The sequence below is a fragment of the Prionailurus viverrinus genome, chromosome C2 (assembly GCF_022837055.1).
Source record: "Prionailurus viverrinus isolate Anna chromosome C2, UM_Priviv_1.0, whole genome shotgun sequence".
Classification (NCBI taxonomy): domain Eukaryota; kingdom Metazoa; phylum Chordata; class Mammalia; order Carnivora; family Felidae; genus Prionailurus; species Prionailurus viverrinus.
In genome coordinates this window covers 29689945-29713183 of record NC_062569.1, presented here as the reverse complement: position 1 = coordinate 29713183, position 23239 = coordinate 29689945, and the positions used below count along the sequence as shown (strand labels likewise).

Sequence of the window (23239 nt, the reverse complement as noted above, 5' to 3'; positions counted from 1 at the left end):
CTTCTTCAGAGTATGAATAAGAGTAATCTACTTGTATGAAGTAGGAAAATTTTATTTATTAAGTTTTATTTTATATGGCAATAGTTTAAAAATTACAGTGTTAATATCTGTTGGAGATGAGGATAGGAATGAGAAGGTGGCACTGTAACAGTGTTATGGGTTCTGAAGTCAGACAGCCTTTGATTTATATATCATTTCTGCAGTTAACTGTATGACTTTAGGCAAATTACTTAACTTCTTTAATCCTGAGATTCCTCTTGAAGAAAGGCTATAGATATACTAGTATTATCAACCTCATAGTGTCACGAGCACTAATCACATGTATGTGCTTTACATGTACGTGAATAAATGAAGAATCCGTGAATAGCTTCCAGGCTTGTTGAGATCCCATAAAGCAGTGGCAAACTTGTCTTGTAAAGGACAGGATGGTAAATGCTATAGGCTTTGTCAGTCACATTCTGTCTCTGTATGTATTTTATTTTGTTTTTACAACCATTTAAAAATGCAAAAACCATTCTTTTTTTAATGTTTATTTTTGAGAGAGAGAGAGACAGAGCATGAGCAGGGAAAGGGCAGAGAGAGAGGGAGACACAGAATTTGAAGCAGTTTCCAGGCTCTGAGCTGTCGGCACAGAGCCTGACATGGGGCTTGAACCTGCGAACCATGAGATCATTACCTGAGCCGAAGTCAGATGCTTAACCGCCTGAGCCACCCAGGTGCCCCTAAAAACCATTTTTAACTCACAGGCTGTGAGCCCAGTTTGACCCCTAACCTGTAGTTTGCCAATCCCTGTACATAGCACCACTAGGGTTTCTAAAAACCTTACCGAGTTTTGCCCTTTTAAACTTTTAGCCTTGATTTGACAATGTTTATTGTATATTAGGTATTATATATTTTAGTTTCTGACATTTATGTTTTTATACACCTGGTTTTTTTTTTTCCTACCCATCTATAAGCAAACTTGATTCTAAAATGAAATAGTTGAGACCATTTGCTTGGGTTCTTAATCAGTTCTCTTAAATCCATATAGTAGCTAAGTAGCTGCAATTTTCATATGGAAATTTTAGGAGTTTACTTCTGTTTTTTCCTTAATGATATTTTCTCAATTCTGTTGTGAATTATTAAAACAAGTTTTGGAACTGAGACCCAGTTACTGGTGCTTTAAAATTTTCAACTAATTCGGAGTTTCTAGTATAGTAAGAACATTTAGAACAGTAACACGATTGCTGTTCCGAAGGTGGAAATAGTGACAATACTCTTGGTAACCAAGAGGATGGGTTCATATCTTTTCTTCATTGTGTACTTACCGAGCCTTAATTTTTTTTTAAGTGTGGTCACAATTCTCAGGCTCCCTGTTACCTTTATATCTGGTAGAATACATTTCTTTGTCTCTTTCAGTTGAAGCTGCCAAGTCTGAAGTTGAGCCCTTTAATGACTCTACTCATATTTCCCTGCAAGAAGAAAACCAGTCTTCTGTCACTCATTGCCATCCTGACGCTTCTACAATTACTGAAGAAGGTTTATTTAACCAAAAGAGTTTCCTTGTTGTGGGTTTTAGTAGTGAAAATGAATCTAATATTGCAAACGTCATAAGAGAAAATGCTGGAAAAATTGTCTCCCTTCAGAGCAGAATTGTTGCTGATTATGCTGTGGTTCCTCTGCTGGGGTGTGAAGTGGAAGCAACTGTAGGAGAAGTCGTTACAAATACGTGGCTGGTAAGAAAACCCTGGAGTAGCTGAAATGTAGTGTGGAAGGATGTCAGATGCGAAGGATGTCAGATGCCAGAAGTGTTCATGTGTATTTCCTAGGCAGTGCAGTGCAGTTTAGGTATATTGGTATTTATGTTTGAGCAGTTTAGATTTTGCTTTTAGCAAAAGAAATTCTAAGATCTGAAAATGTGCAAGCTTCTTGGTCCTGGTCCTGGTAGAGTAGAGCTTATTGTTTCCTTGGGGCCACAAGAGCAGCTTTCCTTCTAAGAAAGTTATTCCAGGTCATCTTGTACTGGTTCAGTCTTCCCTGTTTTCTCACAACCAAAGCATGACAGGCACTTTTGTATTGTTGCTTGTTACTGGCTGAACACTGGTAACTTCACCATTTTTTTTTAAGTTTACAAGAATTAAAAAAATTTATAAACTAATACTTTGGAAGACATTAAATTTAAAGCAATATTTCCTAATTTTGGTGATAAACCTGACTGATCTTAATATCCTATACAATTTGATTTTTTTAAATTATAATTTGGAATATATTGAGAATGAGCATACACAAGGTTATATTAAAGTAAAATTGCTTTTCATCTAAACTAAAATTACTGCTGTAACTAACCCAGTATTAACCACTGGTTGCTCATTTCAGGTTGCTGTTATTGTTTCTCTTGTTTTTAAAAGGTAACTTGCATAGACTATCAGACTTTAGTTGATCCGAAGTCAAATCCTCTCTTCGTGCCAGTCTCAGTAATGGCAGGAATGACTCCTTTAGAGGATTGTGTTATTTCATTCAGCCAGTGTGCAGGAGCCGAAAAAGATTCGTTGATATTCTTAGCAAAACGCCTTGGAGCAAGGTATGAGGTATTTTTCACACACCTACTATCATGGTGTACCTTTTATGCTTTTGACTTAATTGGTGAATATTCAAATTGGAATTAGGCTGAGTGTCTTTATAATATTTTTAGGAATTATGTAGTGTACCTGCGTGATGGTTCAGGGTTACTAGATGGATTCCTGGCAGATGTTAAGATCACGGGCATTAATGCTTACCTACCAGGAAAGGGAAAATCTAAAGCTGATACAAGGGCCGTTATTGAATATTACACATCTAAGCGTTATTCCCTTCCATGTACCATATGGATGATTGATTCTTTTTCAGTAATTCTTGGGAAGGGAAAAAAAAACTTAAAAGTTACTTCCAAAATCCACATGAGCCCAACCCCTAAGTGAACTTTAAGTGGTGGCTGTTTTAAAAGGAAGTACCAAACTGTTATATATATGGTAAATGTAAATGGACTAAACTTTTATATTAAAAGTTCTTTTGTCTCTCAAAATAAAAAGAAATTTTTTTAAAAAATTCTTTTAGGTTAGATCTTGAAGCAACACTTAAAATGATTTTAAACAGGAGACATACCTAAAACAAACTGATTTGAGAACATCTCAGAAAAAAAAAAAAAAGATGGGCAAAGGTATGTCAAAGAAATGCAAACAAAAAGAAAGAAGGAGTTGCAGTTCTAATGTCAGACAAGTTTGGGTTCAGTTAAAAAGGTGTTAAATAAGAAAAAGAATAGCACCGCAAGTAAAGAGCTATTTACACTGAAGGTTTTATTTACACACACACACACACACACACACACACACACACACACACACACCGAGACACACCACAAAGAACATGACTGTCATGCATAAGACAAAACTTAGGAGATAGGAGGTGGAATCAACAGGAATACATGACTTGTAGGAGACTTTAACTCTCATCTTTTACTTCATGACAGGTCAAATAGAAAACAGGGAAAGATCTAGATTTCAGTAGCATAGTCCCCTATCCTGAAAAGGTGAATATACCTTTTCCAGTGCCTGTGGAACACTTATAAACATTGCCTGTGAAATTGGCCACAAAGAAAACCTCAGTAAATTTCCTAAACTAGAAAGAGCACAGACCATATTCTCTAATCACAGTGCAAAAAGATTAGAAATGAGTAGTAGAAATAGAAAATGAAAAGATCTTATTAACTGGACATTTTAGAACTGTTTTTCATAACTCTTGGTTCCAAGAGGAATTCAAAACCATTTATATACCTAGAAATCATTATCAACCGAATGGTAATAAGCAATTCCAGTGCCTAGATTGTGATGTTAAAAATACCATTTCCCACTAAAAGAAATTAAAATGTAAAGAAATGATTAAGTTCACATAAGGTGCCAGTAAGTCTGGAATATTGTCAGACCAGATAGCAAGGACTACTAAGGAAGTTGTGTGCAAAGGACCTCCACTGGCCAAAGACAGGAAAATTTATGTGTCACCAGAGATCATAATGGCAGTGGATGCAAACACTTCAAATAATATTAAATGAAGTCTTTATAATGACACCAAAGAAAGCTAATTGGTCATGTTGAAAGATGCTAGGAAACCAGCTCTTTTTTCTTTCTTTCTTTCTTTCTTTCTTTCTTTCTTTCTTTCTTTCTCTTTTGTGAGAGAGAGAGAAATGAGGCTCACTCGATGTGGGGCTTGGGCTCACCTGAAGCAGGACCAGCTCATTATTTTGAAAGTGTTAGATAAAGAGAAAGGATCAAGTATTTATCCAGTCTTTCCTATGTAATCGGTATCAGAGTACCATAATAACGGATAAGACAGAGTTTCCCTTTCAGAGGTATTCCAAAAAATAAATGAAGGATAGGGTTATAACTCATAATATCATATATGATATATATGATAGCATCGAGCCTTGAAAATCAGTAATCACATAATAAAGAAGAAAACAGACATTATATGTCTCTTAATGTAGAGCATAGTGCCACCTTGAAGTGGCCTTACCACAGTGATGTGACGTCAGTCTGATGAAGCCTTTAGATTCAACTACTGATTCATAGGAAGTAGGAGAGTAGTATGTTAAACTAGAGCATAGAATGCAGTCAGCAAAATCAGACTTGGAGATAACCTTATGTTATAAATAATACAGTGTCTTCACAAATATACATTAAGAGGATAGGGAAAAGGACGAATCCTATAAGCTAAAAGACCAAAACAAGCAAACATGTAGGGTGCCTGCATGACTCAGTCAATTTAGCGTTAAGACTCTTTGATTTCAGTTCAGGTCATGATCTCACAGTTCATGAGGTCAAGCCCCATGTTGGGCTCTGTGCTGACAGTGTGGAGCCTGCTCGGGATTCTCATTCTCTCTCTCTTTCTGCCCCTCCTCTGCTTGCGCACTCGCTCGCTCTCTCTCCCTCTTTCTTTCTCAAAAATAAACTTTACTTATATAGATTTAGTGTTTAAGGATGCACTCTGTGATAAACCTAGAAGGTAAGGAGTGATTACCATAAATACCCAAATAGTGGCTACTGTTATTAAGAAGGGAGGGATGGTGGGGTTGTAATTGAGTAAGGGACATGTTGGAAAGGTTCTGGAGTGGCTGGCAAGATTCTGTCATCTGATGTAGGTGGTAGATACAAGGGTTTTCACCTTATAATAATGCTCTAAATTATATATTTCCTTTTTTGTTGTGTCCTGTATTTGAATTATACTAAACAATAAAAAACGTTTAAAAAAACCCTGAGTTGCATGGGGTGCGTAGGAGGCTCAGTCAGTTAAGCATCCAACTTCGGCTCAGATCATGATCTCACGGTGCATGGGGTCGAGCCCCACGTCGGGCTCTGTGCTGAGAGCTATGAACCTGGAGCCTGCTTTGGATTCTTTGTCTTCCTTTCTCTGCCCCTCCTCCACTTGTGCTCTCTCTCTCTCTCTCTCTCTGTCTCTCAAAAATGCATAAATACTAAAAACAAAACCCTGAAGTTGTAGAAAATCTAGAAAGTAACAATAGCAAAAGAATGAGATCAGACTCCATGGGGTAGACCAAAGCAATGCTCAGAGAAAAATGCAGTAAAATGGCTATGTAGGAAACTAATATACAGAAACCATTGACATTCGTACAACCAGTTAGAAAAGCTAATGAAAGCTAAGGTTACAATGAGAGATAAAATACCAACAGATTTAACATGAAACTTGGAAGACTTATAGAAGCTTATAAAACTCTATTAAGGGAACAATAGAAAAGATACACATGTTCTTGGAAAGAAGATTATAAAGTTTCTCTTTCCTCTACATTGATATATAAATTTAACATCCCAGTAAAAGTGCCATCCAAAGTTTTTAGGAGGGCAATAAGCAAACATTCTTTTTTTTTTTTTTTTTTTTTTTTTTAATTTTTTTTTTTTCAACATTTATTTATTTTTGGGACAGAGAGAGACAGAGCATGAACGGGGGAGGGGCAGAGAGAGAGGGAGACACAGAATCAGAAACAGGCTCCAGGCTCTGAGCCATCAGCCCAGAGCCTGACGCGGGGCTCGAACTCACGGACCGCGAGATCGTGACCTGGCTGAAGTCGGACGCTTAACCGACTGCGCCACCCAGGCGCCCCAATAAGCAAACATTCTTAATTTCATTAGAAAAGGTTAGAAGCAGGAAAGTTGTGAGATGGAGCCCCACATTGGTCTCTGTGCTGGGCATGGAGCCTGCTTGGGATTCTCTCTTTACCTCTCTCTCTCTGTGCCCTATCCCGCCCCAAAATAAATAAACATTTTTTTTAAAAAGGGTATCAAATGAGATTATGTGTGAAGATGCTTTGGGAAGACATAGTGAGCTAGAAAGATGAGCAGTCAGTTAAGCATCCAACTGTTATTCATAACCTTTCTATGCTCCCTAGTTCCATGCCTCCTTTTGGGAAGAAAGGCCAAGGTGGGTAGGTGAGACTAAGGAGGTAATTTTCCTGGTTAGTTCTTGAAAGTCTAATTTGCTAATGTTGTTATAAAAAGTTTTATTGTAGCAATGCATTTTTACCTTGGAGTAAGCATTTGTAAGAGGATTCTTAAGTGTATCAAATTTTAATCAGCAAGTATGATCTTAGAACGCTAACAACAGTTGTATTAGAAACTTTCTTCTTAGTTTGCACACTAGTTGTATATATGACCATTTGCTTTTATTTAAATATACTTTTCAGCGTTCAAGAATACTTTGTTCGCAAATCCAATGCAAAGAAAGGCATGTTTGCCAGTACACATCTTGTATTGAAGGAACCAAGTGGTTCTAAATACGAAGCTGCCAAGAAGTGGAATTTACCGGCAGTCAACATATCATGGCTATTGGAGACTGCTAGAACGGGAAAGAGAGCAAGTGAAAGCCATTTTCTGATTGAAAAGTCAACTAAAGAAGGTTAGTACTTTTATTTTGTTCTTTTGTATGTATATTTACAATTGGATGGTTCCTGGAATATGAATGTGCCAAAGCTTGTTTTTAGGAAAGTTCATTGAGTTTTGCTTTTCACATCGCGTGTAGTGCATGTGATGTTGGACATTCCTTATTGGGTGGCAAAATAAACATGTTCATAGCACAGATGTTTAATTTGTATCTGCTCTCCACTGTAGGTACTGTCTGAAAGCTGGAAGATACAAAACAACCTTCTAGCAATCTAGGGTCTCAACGTTTGAAGCCTTAAGATGTGGGCTCGGATCCCATTTACTGTTCCTTCTGTGGCTCACACTGACTATAATTCATGTGCTCTCCCTTCCTCTCCTCTTCGGACTTTTACATCTTTTCTCTAGCCTACTTCGTGCTTACCTCTTCATCCTTATCTTTCAGTTCTCAGCTGGAATGTCACTTTCCCTGGGAAACCTTCCTTAATCCACCAAGTACAGCCTTTGGCCAAAACTCCCTTCATTATGCCTTTTATACTTCTGATCCCAATATCCTAATTCTAGTTTGCTTTTGTGTCTTCCCACTCATTATAAGCTCTGAAAGGGCAAAAAATATGCATGTCTTGTGCATTATATATTTTTCCTTGGCTAGCACTGGGCTGGCATGGCCTAGCCATCTAATTGTTTTTGTTAAATATTGAAAAAAGATAAGTGGATGGAAAGACACGGTAGCTTCTCTTCTAAGGTGATGGCATCTCTGTGCAAACTTCAGGGTCAAATCAGTATCTTGGGATTAGCTCTCAGAGCCATTACTTACCCAGACAGACTGGAAATTTTACAACTGAGGCAAAGTGATGTTTAGGACATATTAAGATTTCACTAAGGACTTTCCAAAAACTCCACTGTATTTGTTAACTCAGAGTACACATAATTGGGATTTTTTTTTTTTTTTTCAACTCTGCCATTGACTTAAGATGACACTTAGATAATTTTTGGCAAATTGTGAGCTTCATTGAGAATATTTCAAGTTAAACAAGATGAAATAGAAAATTTCATTAATTGTTTCAGCTGATGTGCTTTGTCTAATTCAACATAGATTTTAATACATCATTTTGTTTTGTTTTGTTTTGTTTTTGAAAAGTGGGCATATGGGGCACTTGGATGGTTCAGTCTGTTAAGCGTCCAGCTTCAGCTCAGGCCATGATCGCACAGTTTGCGCATTCAAGCCCCATGTCGGGCTCAGCACTCTCTGCCCCTCCCTCTCTCCCTGTCTCTCTGCCCCTTCCCCCCCTCACACTTTATTTTTCTCTAAAAATAAACGTTTAAAAGGTGGGTATATATAACTGTGGTTTAAAGTATACTTGAGAATTCATGTGAAAACTAACAAGGTATAAAAGATCACTTCAGGTATGTCTCTTTAGAGACAGGTGATTACATTAGTGGCTCACATTTGTTTCTTTTCATTTTAAATCTCTAGAACAAGGTTTGGAAACTGAAATAACAAACAGGGTGAACGTAAGCCCAGATACTGCAGAGCATCCTGTCACACACCTGGACACTCACAGGAAAACAGCCGTTACACCTTTAGATATGAACAGCTTTCAGAGTAAAGCTTTCCATGCCGTGATCTCCCAACACACCAAACAAGTGTCTGTGTCCCCACCAGTAGGACAGCCGCTTCAGAAGGAACCCTCCTTGCATCTGGATACACCATCAAAATTTCTGTCCAAAGACAAACTCTTCAAGCCTTCCTTTGATGTGAAGGTAACGTTCATAGAAAATGGTCCTGGAGTTAACAATTTCGTAGTGTATAAAGTTAAAGCTCCAAATTCTGCATCACCTCTAAAGTTTGTAGTAGTAAGTTTTGTAGAGATATTGGAAGGTAGATTCATGTTATTGAGTCCCACCGTATACTCAGGGTTGAGATAACAACTGGAGATAAAATGGTGTAAAATCAGGACTGGGTTCAAGTCCTAGATCTGTCATGAACAGTGTGACTCTAGACAGATCATTTGGCATATCCAAGCATAGGTTTTTTTCTTTTGTACAAAGAGAATATCACTTGCCCTGAAAGCTCACAGATTTATCATAGGATCAAATGAAATGGTGTGATGAAATAATTTTATAAATCCTATAAACACATTGCTACTGATGTTTCAATTCTAGCAGTGCACTTGGTGCTTGCTTTCTGAGAATGTGTCTATTATCACCTTATTTTGAAGTCCTTTCCCTTGAAAAGATGAGTTAAATCTGCTTCTTTGTTTGATCTCCTGAGCACTTGGAGTATGACACCCTTTCTAAAAAAAATTCATGCACAAATCAAGAGCTCATTTGACAATAATTGGTTTCCTTTTATTCCCCAAAGATGATTTTCTTTGTTGTTCCTTTAACAGCTGTTGGCCTTTCAAGCGGCTATTCCAATCGTTGTTTATGATTTTTTACTTTTTATCTATGAACCTTTGCACAAGTATAGTTATTACTCATATATTAGAGTTTGCTGATAGGGTATTAAGAAACAACATTCTAATAATTTTTACTGGTGCGTTTTGGAGTAGGTTTATAAAGCTTACAGGTTGTTCATCTTCAGAAAATAAATATGCATTGATATTTGGACAATTTTCACCAAGCAAAACCTTTCCTGAGATCTCTTCTAAAGTAACATTTTGTACTGTGATTAGCACTGCTTGTTATGCCTTAAGAAATAGAGGAAAACCACTGGTTTGATCTAGAATCAGGCCTCTGCTTTGTTTCCTACTTCTTTCAACCTCTTTAGGCTCCATCATCCCCATCTATAAAATCATGAGGTATATTTAGATGGTCTCTCAGGTCTTATAGCTCACAGATTCTTTGAATAGTAAATGAAATGTTATTAGTAGGCAAGACAATAGAAGAAATATTCCCAGTCATTGAGACGGTTCTTCTTTAGATACCTTTCAGAAAGGTACAAAACACACTCAAAGGTTTTATTGTTTAGAGTCATAGTTTATTTAGCAGTGTTTTTCTCTTTTTTGGGGCCGGGGGGAGGTTTGGTGGTTTTTGGTGATAAAATAGTGCTTCATCTTAAAATCAGTGGTTCTTCACATTGATGTAGCATGGTATATTGAAATTTTTGCTCTGAAAACAGAAGAGCCCATGGAATAATTACAAAATTGGACATATGTTAGGCCTCACATTTTAAAAATCTCCTATATAAACTTAACTTTTAATTGATATACATCAGAAAAGTACAACAAATCTGCTAAATGAAGTCAGAGTTAACAGCTGGGAGGCCACTGTATATGTTCAGAAAGAGATCACTGCCAATGCCATAGAACCTTCCTCATGCTGCTCCTCCTTACTGTTTTCTCCTTACTTCTAACACTGTAGCTTTGTTATGCTCGTTTTTGACTCTTAAATATGTCGAATTATAATATGTATTCTTTTGAGTAATTTTTTTCCTTGAGCCTTCACTTGAAAGCTGTGTCCATTTCCCTGTAACTGCAGTTCATTGATTTCATAGGTGTGTAACATTCCATTATATGGACATGCCACAATTTACATATCCATTCCACTGTTGGTGAGCATTTAGGTGGCTGCTAGATTTTTGGTGTTACATAATGTGGACATTCTTATGCATGTCTCTTGGAATATGTGTGCATGCATTTCTTTTTGATATATGCCTAAAAGTGAAATTGCTGGGTCATATTTCAACTTGAGGGGAGACTGACAAACTGTCAAAGTGGTATACCAGTTTATACTCCTACTAGTAATGTATGAAGCACCCAGCATTCCCCATCCTTGCCAGCAAGGAATTATAAGTTGAGGTTTTTCTAACTTTTCACTTGGAAATAATTTCTAACTTACAGAAAGTTGCAAAATGAAAATACTAGAAGGAATACTCATATACCAATTGTTCAGAAATGGAGTTTTCATTACTTTCCAGATGGAAAGACTGTGTTTTTAATTTCTTATTACATAGTGATCAGAGTGTTTATTTCCCTGTCATACCAGTATATAATAACATTTCTTGATTTTTGAGAACATTTTGTGAGAAGATATATTCTCTATCAGGGATAGTTTTTGCTACACACACACACACACACACACACACACACACACGTATACACACACACATACATATGTATACACACACATACATATACACAAACACACACCCCTGAAGATCAGACTTTACTGATTATGTTGTTTAGTTAGATCCTTTATTATAGTCCCTCCTAGATTTTGTTCATTTAACCCATCTCATAAGTGGTATTTTCAGGTTTCCTAATATGGTGTGTTTCTTTTTTTTTCTTGCATCACATGTGGTTTTGTTTTAGATAGGTGATTGCTATGTTAATTAGTACATAGATATTTGTAACTGTTGGTGTAACTTGGAATGTGTCCTTTGTCTCATTTAACACTTTTTGGCTTGTGAAGTCTACTTTGGTATCAGGATTTCAATCCCTGCTGTTTTATTTTCTTTGCCTTATAAATCTGTGCGTTCCTTTATTTTGGCCTTTTTGGATTGCTGTGTTTTAAATGTAGAATTAAGCATAGAACTGAGTTTTGCTTTATGAGCCATTTTGAAAATTATTCTCTTTCAACTGAGGGACCTAAGCCCTTTCACATTTAATATGATTTATATTTGGTCTCAATTCTGTCATATGTTGTAATTATTTTATATCACATATGTGTGTATACTGTGTGTTTCTTCACATATTGTGTCCTCTGTTTTGGGATTTTTTTTTTTTCCTTTTCATATTTAGGAAAGGATTTGTTAGTTTTATTCTTATGGGGCCCTTAAGCCCCCTTCTTACTTAACCTTTTGTCAGTTTTAAATTATGTTTTGACCCCTACTTATTGCATCTGTTGCAGTCAATGATCTTATTCTGTTTCTCCATTTTCTCTCTTCCACTGTTTTTAATTATGTTTTTCTACTTTGTCAGGAAATAAAATGTTTATATAGTTTTTCAACCCATGGCCCTCACCCTTGTTTTAATCTTAACCCTACAATCAAATACGTGAAAGGCTTTCTGTCATCTTTTGGTAGGATGAAATTCATCCTCTAATAGAATACTCAGGAAGGTCACATGTGTGCAGTAGTTCCTGAGTTGTGCACATTCAGAACCTTTACCAAGGCTTTGATTATTCGACAGGTTGTAGTGTTCTTGGTTTGCATTTTTGTTTTCGTGAGTTTCCTGAAAATGCTGCTCTGCTGCTTTTCTTTGTGTATATTGTTTTTGAAAATTCTGATGTCAGTCTACATTTTTTTTGTAAGTTACTCCATCTTTTGTGCCTGAAGGCCATGTGGAGTTTTCTTTTACAAGGATATATCTAGAATACTGATCATTTTCCATCAGTTTTCCCTAGAACATAGCAGGTTTTTAAATGTTTGGAATTCGGATCCTTCTCCAAATGTTTGGTCTGAGAGATAAGAAGAATGGAGATGCCAGTCAGCTGAGTTGAATGGAATGGATTGGGATCAGGGCCTCAGATCAAGAGTTTGTATTTTGGACACATAATGTTAGCGATGCCTGTTAGATATCCAAGTACTGTTGTCAAATAGGCAGTTACATGTAGAGCTTGAAGTTTGGGTAATGATCTGGACTAGAGAAAGAAATTTGGGAGTTGAGGTTTGTAGGTAATATTTAAAGCCATATAAAACTTAGATGCCAAGAGAGCAGGAGAAGAAAAAAAGTCCAGGAATACTCTCAGGGGTTCACATTTAGAGGATGAAACAGCAGGGGTGACTGGAGAAGGAGCCACCAGTGAGGGGAGAGAAAGCCTGGAGATTGTCTTAGAGGCCACATAAGAAAGTATTTGAGGAAGTAGGGGTTAACTATTCAGATGCTGCTGAAAGTCAAGAGAGGTAAGAATCAAAAATTGGCCATTGGATTTAGCATTATGGAGGTCAGTGGTGATCTTAACAGGAAGAGTTTTGATGACGTGGTGTAAGTGCAAGCCAGTGTAGATTCATACAGGAATGCAGAAGTTTGGAGACATTGGATATAAACTATGCATTTGAGGAATCTCACCCTGGAAAGGGGAACCAAGAAATGGGATGGTTGCTGTAGGGCAGAGTAGGGTTAAAAGAAGGTTGTTTTGTTTGCAAGATCGAAAAAATAACTGTGTGCCAATATGGCCAATCTAGTAGATCCAGTTGATGATGCAGACAAAACGGGAGAATTGCGAAAGCCACATCTCTGAGCTGGTACGTGCTAGGAAGTACCAGAAAGCAAGCAGTGTTAATGGCACAGGTGCAGAAAAAAGGTAGATGTGGTATGGGAGGTTCTGATTTTTTTTTTTTTGTATGAAAAATCCTTTAAATGCTATATAGAAACCTTTAAAAATTTTTAGCAAATAGAAAGCCTTACCATGTTCTCACAGAAAAGATTAAACATTGTAAAGATCTATAAATATAATATAAATCTTATTAAAAATGCAAGCAAAAAGAGTATTAAGAATCTAAAGAATAACTGAGGGTAAGCACTAGCCCTAATAGTTATTCATACATCGTATGAAGTTGCAGCAATTGAAGGAGTGTGTTATCACATGAGTACCCAATACACAGGATTACACCCATAGTTAGGAGAATGTATTATATGATAAAGGGGGCATTCAAATCAGCCAACTGGTTAACATCTGAGAATACACTTGGGATGAGAACTTAACCCTTACCCCTTACATCAGAATAAATTTCAGAGGATTAGATATTATTTACATACACAAAGTGAAGGCATAAAAATTATAGAACAGACCTCGAGAGAGTCAGTTTGTTTTTCAGTAATCCCACCATTAGGAAGTCTTTTCTAACTATAACATATACCCTTAAGAAAGTAAAGGATTCTGGGGTGGCTCATTTGGTTAAGTGTTCGACTTCAGCTAAGGTCATGATCTCACGGTTTGTGAGTTCGAGCCCCACGTGGGGCTCTGTGCTGACAGCTCAGAGACTGGAGCCTGCTTTGGATTCTGTGTTTCCTCTCTCTGCCCCTCCTCCACTTGTGCTCTGTCTCTCTCTGTCTCTCAGAAATACATAAATGTAAAAAAAAAAAAATTCTTTTTAAAGTAAAGAATTCATATGAATCTGACAGCATTAAAAGAAATTCTCCACATTCAACTGCAGATTTTACAAATGTGCAATAAAAGTATTTCAAAATTCTCCATGGCAAAAATTTGACAACAAATTGGAAACAAATATATGTATATCTCAGTGGGTATGTATACATATAAATTTATGCAAATATTTAGGCAAGAGAATAAAAAAAAAAGACAAACCAATAGGAAAAATGGGCAAGAGCTAGGAAGAGATAGCTGTCACAAAAACTTCAATAGAAATATACATGCATAAAGATGTTTAATATCATTTGGTATAATAGGGTGGGAAATTAAATTTTTTTAACCTATCAGATGGGCAAAAAAGAAAAATCTGATTACCCACTGTGCTGTCAAGCATGTTGGGAAATATGCTTCAAGGCTCATGAGAATGTCAACATTGTTATATAAATTTTGCTTAAATGTTTCCCTTTACTCTTACATGGGAAAAATGGTGTGTGTGCAAGGTTGTTCATTGCATCATTATTCTGGCAGAAGATTGTTAATCTAAATATTCATCAGGAGAGCAGTGCTAAATACAGTCAGTCAGCTGTCTGCATGGAATACTATACAGATGGGAAAGAGGGGCAGCAGCATGGGCCCCTTCCCATGAGGGAACTGTGGGTGGCTTGGGAACAGGAATATATTTTGTTCCTTTGAGGATTTTTCACAATTCTCAGCTCAGTCTGACTTATTAACCTTATAGTTCACATCTTGGTTATATCCATCCTTGTTTATCCGTTTCCTTCCATGATTTTTGTTTGTTCATTTTGGTTTTTGGTGTCGTTAATTTTTTTTTTTTTAACGTTTATTTATTTTTGAGACAGAGAGAGACAGAGCATGAACGGGGGAGGGGCAGAGAGAGAGGGAGACACAGAATCTGAAACAGGCTCCAGGCTCTGAGCAGTCAGCACAGAGCCTGACGCGGGGCTCGAACTCACGGACCGAGAGATCGTGACCCGGGCCGAAGTCGGACGCTTAACCGACTGAGCCACCCAGGCACCCCAAGGTGTCGTTAATTTTAACTGCACCTCCTAATCTAAGATTTGGCCGAACATGGGTAGCACAGCTGAAAATGTAAGTGTGTTTGTCTCTTTGAACCCATTTGCTGGACAGTACAAAATTATTTTTCTTTATTGTGTTCAGATGCAGATAATACTTCATTCTTTTTGTTGTTTGGAGGAAAACTGGAGGAGGCTAAAGCTGTAATCCAGTTAATTTTGAGGATTCTCCTCTCTCTCCTCTCTTTACCTCTCCTGTTTCCCTTTCCCTGTACTGTTTACATTCCTCTTCTTTTATCTCTTCCCTTGTCTCCTTGTGTCCTCTTCCTCTTAACTTTTCTTTCCCTCTCCCTCACCATACATCTAGGATGCACTTGCAGCCTTGGAAACTCCAGGAGGTCCCAGCCAACAGAAAAGGAAACTGAGTACACCACTTTCAGAAGTCATTGTCAGAAACTTGAAACTTGCTGTGGCAAACAGCTCCCGAAATGCTGTTGCTCTTTCTGCCAGCCCTCAGCTGAAGGATGCCCAGTCCAAGAAGGTAGAATTAGATTTCTTAGTAAAAGCAAGTTGTATGTAAAATATTTCAAATAATAATAGTTGATCAGTTTTATTTTCTTTCCAGGAACAGGAAGAAGCTCCAAAGCCACTTCACAAGGTAGTGGTATGTGTTAGTAAGAAACTCAGTAAGAAGCAGAGTGAGCTGAATGGGATTGCAGCCTCTCTAGGAGCAGATTACAGGTAGTTGACACATCTTTCTGTTTGGTACTGTTATTGTCTAAATTTATAGGAAAACCTAAAGTTATTGTGAGCATCCACAAAGGAACATTTATTTTGCCTTTTCCTGTATTGTATTGTCTACAGTCTCCAGTTGATTTTTAATTTACTACATCCTTGAAAAGTACCCTCTTCCATATCAATTCACTTTGATATGTATATTTCATAGGGTGTAATGCACAAATATTTGAGAACCTATTTTGTGCCACTCACTATTCTGGAAACTTGGGTTCCATGAATTATGAATACAGTCTATAATCCTTGTCTTTAAGGAGTTTATAATCTAATAATACAGTTAATGAGATGAGGTCTGAGATTAAGCATATTTTTAGTAGTGATTTTCAGAGTAGAGCCCTGTGAGTAGTGCTAAAGTATTGCTACACTCCTGAATTGAAGTGGTCTTTTTTTAAGGATGTTTTGATTTCTGTTCATTGTTACTACTTTGGAGACCTGGGTTATCAGATCTGCCCCTCCTCCTGACAGCCAGGCTAGAGACAGGTTTCTAGCACAGATGGTGCGTGTGCCAGGGATTGAGAGGCCCTGGCCTATGCCAGGCAGTCCTGGGTTGATCGTACTCCACTGTCTGCAGTGCTAGCTTTCTTGATCACTTGTATCCAACCGTTTGTGGCAGCATAATGATTGGCTCTTCAAGTAATAGACAGTTGGAGAAATATGTTTGGCTTCATCTTCCCTTTGGTAAGTCTTGTTTTAGTTAGTTTTCTGATAGATTAGATTGGGAGAATATAAAAATAAAAAGTATCTGGGATAGTTATAAGCATCTTAATGTATTTAATGTATCTGTTGTAGAAAAGAAAAGCTGTTTACTTGTAATTATTATTTATATTACCTGTTTCATATGTTACTATATAATCTTAACGACTGTATAATTACATGTTACAGTATTCATCTTACCTTTTACCAATTGCTGAGTTCTTAGCATGAGCCAAGCTTTGTCTCATTTCATTCTCACAAAAGTCCTATGAGGGTGTATATATTTGTCAAAATTGAATGCTTTCTTTATTCTCTTTGGATGTGGACTTGATATAAGATGTAGAAGGAACCTATAGGACTTGTGTTTTAATAAGACTTAAAATGCCAGTCCTCTCAGTGTGAAAAATAGAATCTATTGCTGAAATTCCTAAAAAAGATATAACTGATTTAAAGTTTGCATTAAATCTATTCCTGAAAGATTTCTCAGACTTGGTGATAAAAGAGAGGGAAGAACACTTTAACATGTAGAGTTTACAATACTTGATCCGTTCTCAAATAAAACTGTCCTAGAAGTTCCCATCCATAAGCTAGAACAGAACATCCTGAAGAGGTCATGACACTACCTACCACTTCCTACAGTTTAAACATCTAGACCAGATCTCCTCAGCATGTCATAGCATTACCTCTACTAAATGGATTTCACAAATATAACTTAACTGCTTTTGTAATTTTATTTTTTTATGTTTATTTTTTGAGAGAGAGAGAGAGAGAGCGTGAACAGGGGAGGAGCACAGAGAGAGGGAGACAGAATCCGAAGCAGGCTCCAGGTTCTGAACTGTTAGCACAGAGCCCAACGCAGGGCTCAAACCCACAAACTGTGAGATCATGACCTGAGCCAAAGTCAGACACTTAACCAACTGAGCGCCAGGTGCCCCAACTACTTTTGTAATTTTAAAAACTAAAAGTCATCAGAAGGCACGTAATCATAGGATATATATTTAATATGTAAATGCCTGTGCCTGATGACACTAGAAGAAAACAGAGTATTCTTATGTTTGCATACATATGTAAAATCACTTCAAACGCTATAGCCACAAGGCTGAAACCAATGTAGAGACTCTGATACCATGAGCACCATTTCTGTTGGTAACAAGACTTTACCAAGAGTTGTTCACAGTTTGGCAAAGTTACAAATTAATCAAAGTACAGTCCTCCATCAATTACTTAGTTGGATGTTTGGTATATTAGTGTATATTAAAAATGCAAAAACAAAACACTTGGGCTTGTAAGTAAAACAGGCTTCTAGACTCATCTAATTATAAACAAACTTTTTTTTTTTTTACATCTGTGAATTTGTGTCAAGACATTAGAAAATCATGTAAGACATGGGATAATTGTATATATAACTATACTTCAGGATTTCTAGCATCCCTCGACTTTACTGAATGCCAGTAGCACCCTCCATCATATAAACACATTATTGTAACAACCAAAATCACTCTTACAAATCTACACAATAGCTTGTAAAGTAACAATTTTGCTGAAAGCACTGATCTAGACCAGAGGGTGGAACACAGCGTGCCTATTAGTTTACCTATTATCTGTGGCTGCTTTCATACAAGGCAAGAGTTGAGTAGTTGGAAAAAGAGATTTTCGCTGCAAAGCCTAAAATAATTATCATCTGGCCTTTTAAGAAAAACTTTTTGGGGCACCTGGGTGGCTCAGTCTGTTGTGTCTGACTCTTGATCTCAGCTCTGGTCTTGATCTCAGGGTTGTGAGTTGAAGCCCCGTGTTGGGCTCCATGCTGGGTGTTAAGCCTACTTTTAAAAAAAAAAAAAAAAGAAAGAAAGTTTTCTAATCCCTGGTCTAAACCATTTATAACCATTGAGAGTCTGTCCTTGAAGGATCTCTGAGGACTAAAACCCATAGTTTCTATATTATCACAGTGAGTAATGAAGCAAGATGACTCAGGCAAAAACATTCTTCTATTTTTAAAATTATTTTTATGATTTATTTACATTTGTATTATTTTCCTTAACATCAGAAATAGGAACAACCATTAGAAAGACTAACAACTCGCGGTGCCTGGGTGGCTCAGTCAGTTAATTGTCCAACTCTTGATCTCAGCTCAGGTCTTTATCTCACTGACAGCACACAGCCTGCTTGGGATTCTCTCTCCCTCTCTTTTCTCTCTGCCTCTCACTGGGCATAAAGCCTACTTAAAAAAAGAAAGACTAACAACTAAATTAGGCAAGGTGTTCTTTACTATTATTTTTAAGGAAACACAATAGAGTAAGAAATAGAGATGTTTATAATATAATTTAGAAGGAAATATGCCTTAATTAATTTGACTATTTAAAAACCCTAAAGATATATTTTTTTAAATGTTTGCTTACTTTGGGAGAGGGCACACACATGAGAGAGAGTGTGGCGCAAGCAGGGGAGGGAGAGACCGAGAATCCCAAGCAGGCTGCTTGTTCATGGAGCTGTCACAACTGTGGGATCATGACCTGGGCTAAAATCAAGAGTCAGATGCTTAACCAGGGATATTTCTTAGTTAGGAAATGGAAAGTATGTTAAGTGTCCATAAAGAGAAAACTCTATTTAACTTTGGTGATTTTATGCAGAAATATTTTACTTTCTCTTTGGCTTTTACTTGATCTTTTGAAGGATGGCACATATTTTACAATTTTTAGATTACTTTCCTAGATCAGGAAACTGTTACGTGGGAAGAGTCAGGAGATTGTAGCATTATGTATTAGTTAATATGGGTTTTGAAGTCAAAACTACCACTTACTGAATATCCTAAAACATGTTACTTAATTGTGTCCTTTAGTTTTCTTATCTGTACAGTTTTAATATAATAATATATAATAATACCAGCGTGTTAGGATTGTTGCAAGGAATGGCTGAGATAATGTTGTTTCAAGTACATAGTTTATTACAGGGCATAGAGCAAATGTACAGTGACCAGTGACCTCCAACAACCAGAGGACAGATTGGATGTTTTGCCTATTTTATTGATTTGAAAATACCTTTATTGTTACTATAAAGTGATACTCACTGTAAAAAGAAAATTTAAACGATTCGGAAAAGTATAAAGAAGGAAGTAATACTTTTAAAGACTATCTTTCCTGGTATCTCTCTGTATTTACATACCTAGTGTGTGTAAAATTTGACCCCCCCAACCCCCCAAAAAAAGCTTGTCATTTAATGTCCATGTTTACTCCAGATCTTAGAAGTTTTTTGAAGGTAAATATATTCATAGAGAGTAATGATCGTCTTAAATTTATTTAGCTATTTCTCTTAGTTATTTGTTAAAATTTGGTTGTTTCAGATGGAGTTTTGATGAAACGGTGACTCATTTCATTTATCAAGGCCGACCAAATGGCACTAACCGAGAATATAAATCTGTAAAAGAAAAAGGAGTACACATTGTTTCAGAGCACTGGCTTTTAGAAGTAAGCAATACTTTTTTTTCCTTTTCTATTAAATGAGAATGTATATAAACATTTCCAGACATAAGCTAGTTTCCATATATGTAAACAAGTTTGATAACCTTAGTTAACAGTGCACATTTCATTTCTTTGGCATTAAAAACTTTAGATCTTGAGTCCCTAAATACTTAAACAAGTCTTTTCTTTTTTTTTTTTTTTTTTTTTTTCTTTTTAGCATTTATTTATTTTTGAGAGAGAGAGTGAGAGAGCATGAACAGGGGAGGGGCAGAAAGAGAGGGAGACACAGAATCTGAAGCAGGCTCCAGACTCTGAGCCGTCAGCACAGAGCCCGATGTGGGAGGACTCAAACCCATGAACTGAGGTGAAGTCAGATGCTTAACCAACTGAGCCACAAGGCAACCCCATACTTAACAAGTCTTTAATGGATACTCTTTCTGACTTCTCTGATTCTTGTCGCTAATAAAAATGATGTGAAATCAAATGTTCTAAAAATTTAAGGCGAATTAATTTGGCACACCAGTGCAGTTTAGAACTGTGTTTTCTAGAATTTTTCTCTGTTTCTGGGTATTCCCAGGAATAGGATTGATACCTTGGCAAAAGCACAGGAATGAAATATGTTTTGTTCTTTAGTGTATATGACAGTAAACAGTGAGAATAATTTTTCGTTTGTATGGTGGAATGTTTCAGTGTCACCTACTTTTCAAAACTTTAATTCTGTAAACTTTTGCCATCTTAGAACATAATGGATTGGTTGTCCTTATTCTGCTTAACATCATTTATTCATTAAGATGTTTTTCAGCCCTGTTTTAAAGCCTGCCATTGTATTGCAGTGTGCCCAAGAGTATAAGCATCTTCCTGAATCTCTTTATCCACATACTTATAATCCCAAAATGAGCTTGGATATCAGTACAGTGCAAGATGGCAGACTCTGTAATAGTCGACTACTCTCAGCTGATTCAGCAACAAAGGATGATGAGGTAGGTGATATGGATGACGCATTTACCCCCTCCTTAAGCTGAATGCATAATCTTATAGTGCTGTGAAACCAAATGTAATGACTTGTCTTGAGAAATTATAATTCTTCTCCTTGAATAGCCAGATCATTTGCCTGTAGAAGAAAATGACATAGACAATATGACCACCAGTAATAAAGAATTAGTAACATCAAATGGAGATGGAAGGAATGACTCTAAAGGAGGTAAAATATTTTAAGTTACAAAAAACATTTTTTTACAAATCTCCATCTTTCATACAGAATGCTTCCTTTGTTTTCTGTGTTGCTAAATACAAGCAAAGCATATATTTGAGGATTGATTTGAGGTTATATGCCAATCATTAAGTAATAATTTGCAAAGCTTTAAGTGATTTATAAGTGTCCAAACTTGTGAAATCTGTGGAACAAGTTATTTTAGAGTTAGTGTGATACAGCCCTATTCTGTTAAAGGTAGGTGGAATTGGTGGTTTTGTAAAAATTTATTCTTCAGTTCAGTTTTCAGTAACTTCCAAAAAGCTTTATTTGTATATGTGGTATATTTTAATATATTCACATGGTTTAAAGGTATGGAAGGAGGCATGAACTTTCTCCCTGCCTTCCAGTGTTTTTAGTTTCTTATGTATCCTAGAGCTGTGTTATGCATATACAATCATAAATACATATGTTCTCTCCTGCACTTTTTTCTTAATATTAATTTTTTGGGAGAGCATAAGTGGACGAGGGGCAGAGAGAGGGGGACAGAGGATCCAAAGTGGGCTCTGTGCTGATAAGCTGACAGCAGCAATCCCGATGTGGGGCTCCAACTCACAAACCGCAAGATCATGACATGAGCCAAAGTCGGACACTCAACTGACTATAAGCCACTCAGGTGCTCCACTCCTTCTGCACTTTTAAAAAAGTGTATAAATGGTGGACATAACTATATATGCTATTTTATACATTCATCTTTATCTTTTTGCTTAATAGTTCAACTTTTGGAGTGTTTCATATTAGTACATAAGGAGCTTCTTTGGTCTCTCTTTTTCTTTTTTTTGTAACTGTATAGTATTGATTGTGTTGACCAAGAAGAGGCTACAAAGCAACCAAAAGCAATTATTTGGGATTTTCAGGATTGCAGTCCAGGAGATAGAGTCCATTGAAACTCGTCATTGCAAGCAGGGAGTACAGGCTTATAAAGGCAGAAACAGCAAGGTTATATAACTTGCTTTGGAAGAAATATGATTGGGGCTGTCAGAGTTTAAATTGACTATCTAATACAAGATTGTTATTTAGCTAACAGATGATAACCTTTATTTGAGTCCAAAATAGAAGGATATGTTCTAAGAGGTGGTGGAGTTTGTGGTTGACAAGCTGCAATTGACAGAAGTTAAAAGCTCATAGTGTTCCTGAGAATTGAAACAGGAGACTTTGCATAGCCTTACTTCCTTTGTCCTTTGACTCTGTTTTGAGTGACTCTCTTAGCAATGCTTCCATTTTGAATCTTCTTTCACATTTATATGAATGACCATTTAGCCAGTCCCTTTTATGGGCATGCAAGCTATTTCTAATTTCTTGCTATTACAAAGAGTACAGCAGCAAATAACTATCTGTAGATGTCCTCTTTTTAATGGATTAATATTTTCTATTTTCCTTACTCATCTTACCCTACTGGAGCTTTCCTTATGACTTACCTATTTAGTTATTTAGTTAGTCCCACTCAGTTCATTCCAAAAATGTTTATTTAGGATCTATTTCTGTGTTTACAAGGAAACCAAAGATATATATATATTGTGGTCTGTTTTTAAGGACCAAGGGGTAGAAATCACATACATTAATTATGGATGCACCTCAGAGCATAGTACATAACACAAGAGGGTCAGAAGCAGACAGGGAGTTCTACAAAAGGGAGAATCACTGCAGGTCTTAGCAGGATGTCTTGGAAGGGCTTTTTTGATTTTTTCATATACGGTCCTTCTGGTAAGGACGGCCTAAGGTTCTGCAGTATTCATAGTCTTGTTCATTACTGTCGCCTGTAGTAAGCAATAAATGTCAAGTTAATAAATCTGTGTTCAAATATAGACAAAATAGTTAATGTGAATGAGATGTGATAAAAAAGAGAAACTTACCTTAATTGGTGTATTTGCGTGTGTTTCAAGCTCTGACACAGACATTGGAGATGAGAGAGAACTTTCAGAAGCAGCTGCAGGAGATCATGTCCGCGACGTCAATAGTGAAACCCCAAGGGCAGAGGGCTTCCCTTTCAAGAAGTGGTTGTAACAGCACTTCTTCAACCCCTGATAGCAGTCGCTCTGCCCGCAGTGGGCGAAGTAGAGTCCTGGAGGCACTGAG

General features: G+C 36.9%; 1 protein-coding gene across 6 annotated transcripts in view; it reads left to right on the top strand.

Moving 5' to 3' along the window:
- TOPBP1 (DNA topoisomerase II binding protein 1) overlaps positions 1-23239 on the top strand; it is a 79724-nt gene that overhangs the window by 37572 nt on the left and 18913 nt on the right. For all 6 annotated transcript variants that reach the window (XM_047874770.1, XM_047874768.1, XM_047874769.1 and 3 more), the window contains 10 exons: positions 1399-1715; positions 2388-2560; positions 6707-6918; positions 8377-8663; positions 15339-15512; positions 15597-15712; positions 19797-19920; positions 20748-20894; positions 21013-21115; positions 23047-23239. In XM_047874770.1, coding sequence (XP_047730726.1) covers positions 1399-1715; positions 2388-2560; positions 6707-6918; positions 8377-8663; positions 15339-15512; positions 15597-15712; positions 19797-19920; positions 20748-20894; positions 21013-21115; positions 23047-23239 — 1846 coding nt within the window. The remainder of the gene's footprint in view (positions 1-1398; positions 1716-2387; positions 2561-6706; positions 6919-8376; positions 8664-15338; positions 15513-15596; positions 15713-19796; positions 19921-20747; positions 20895-21012; positions 21116-23046) is intronic.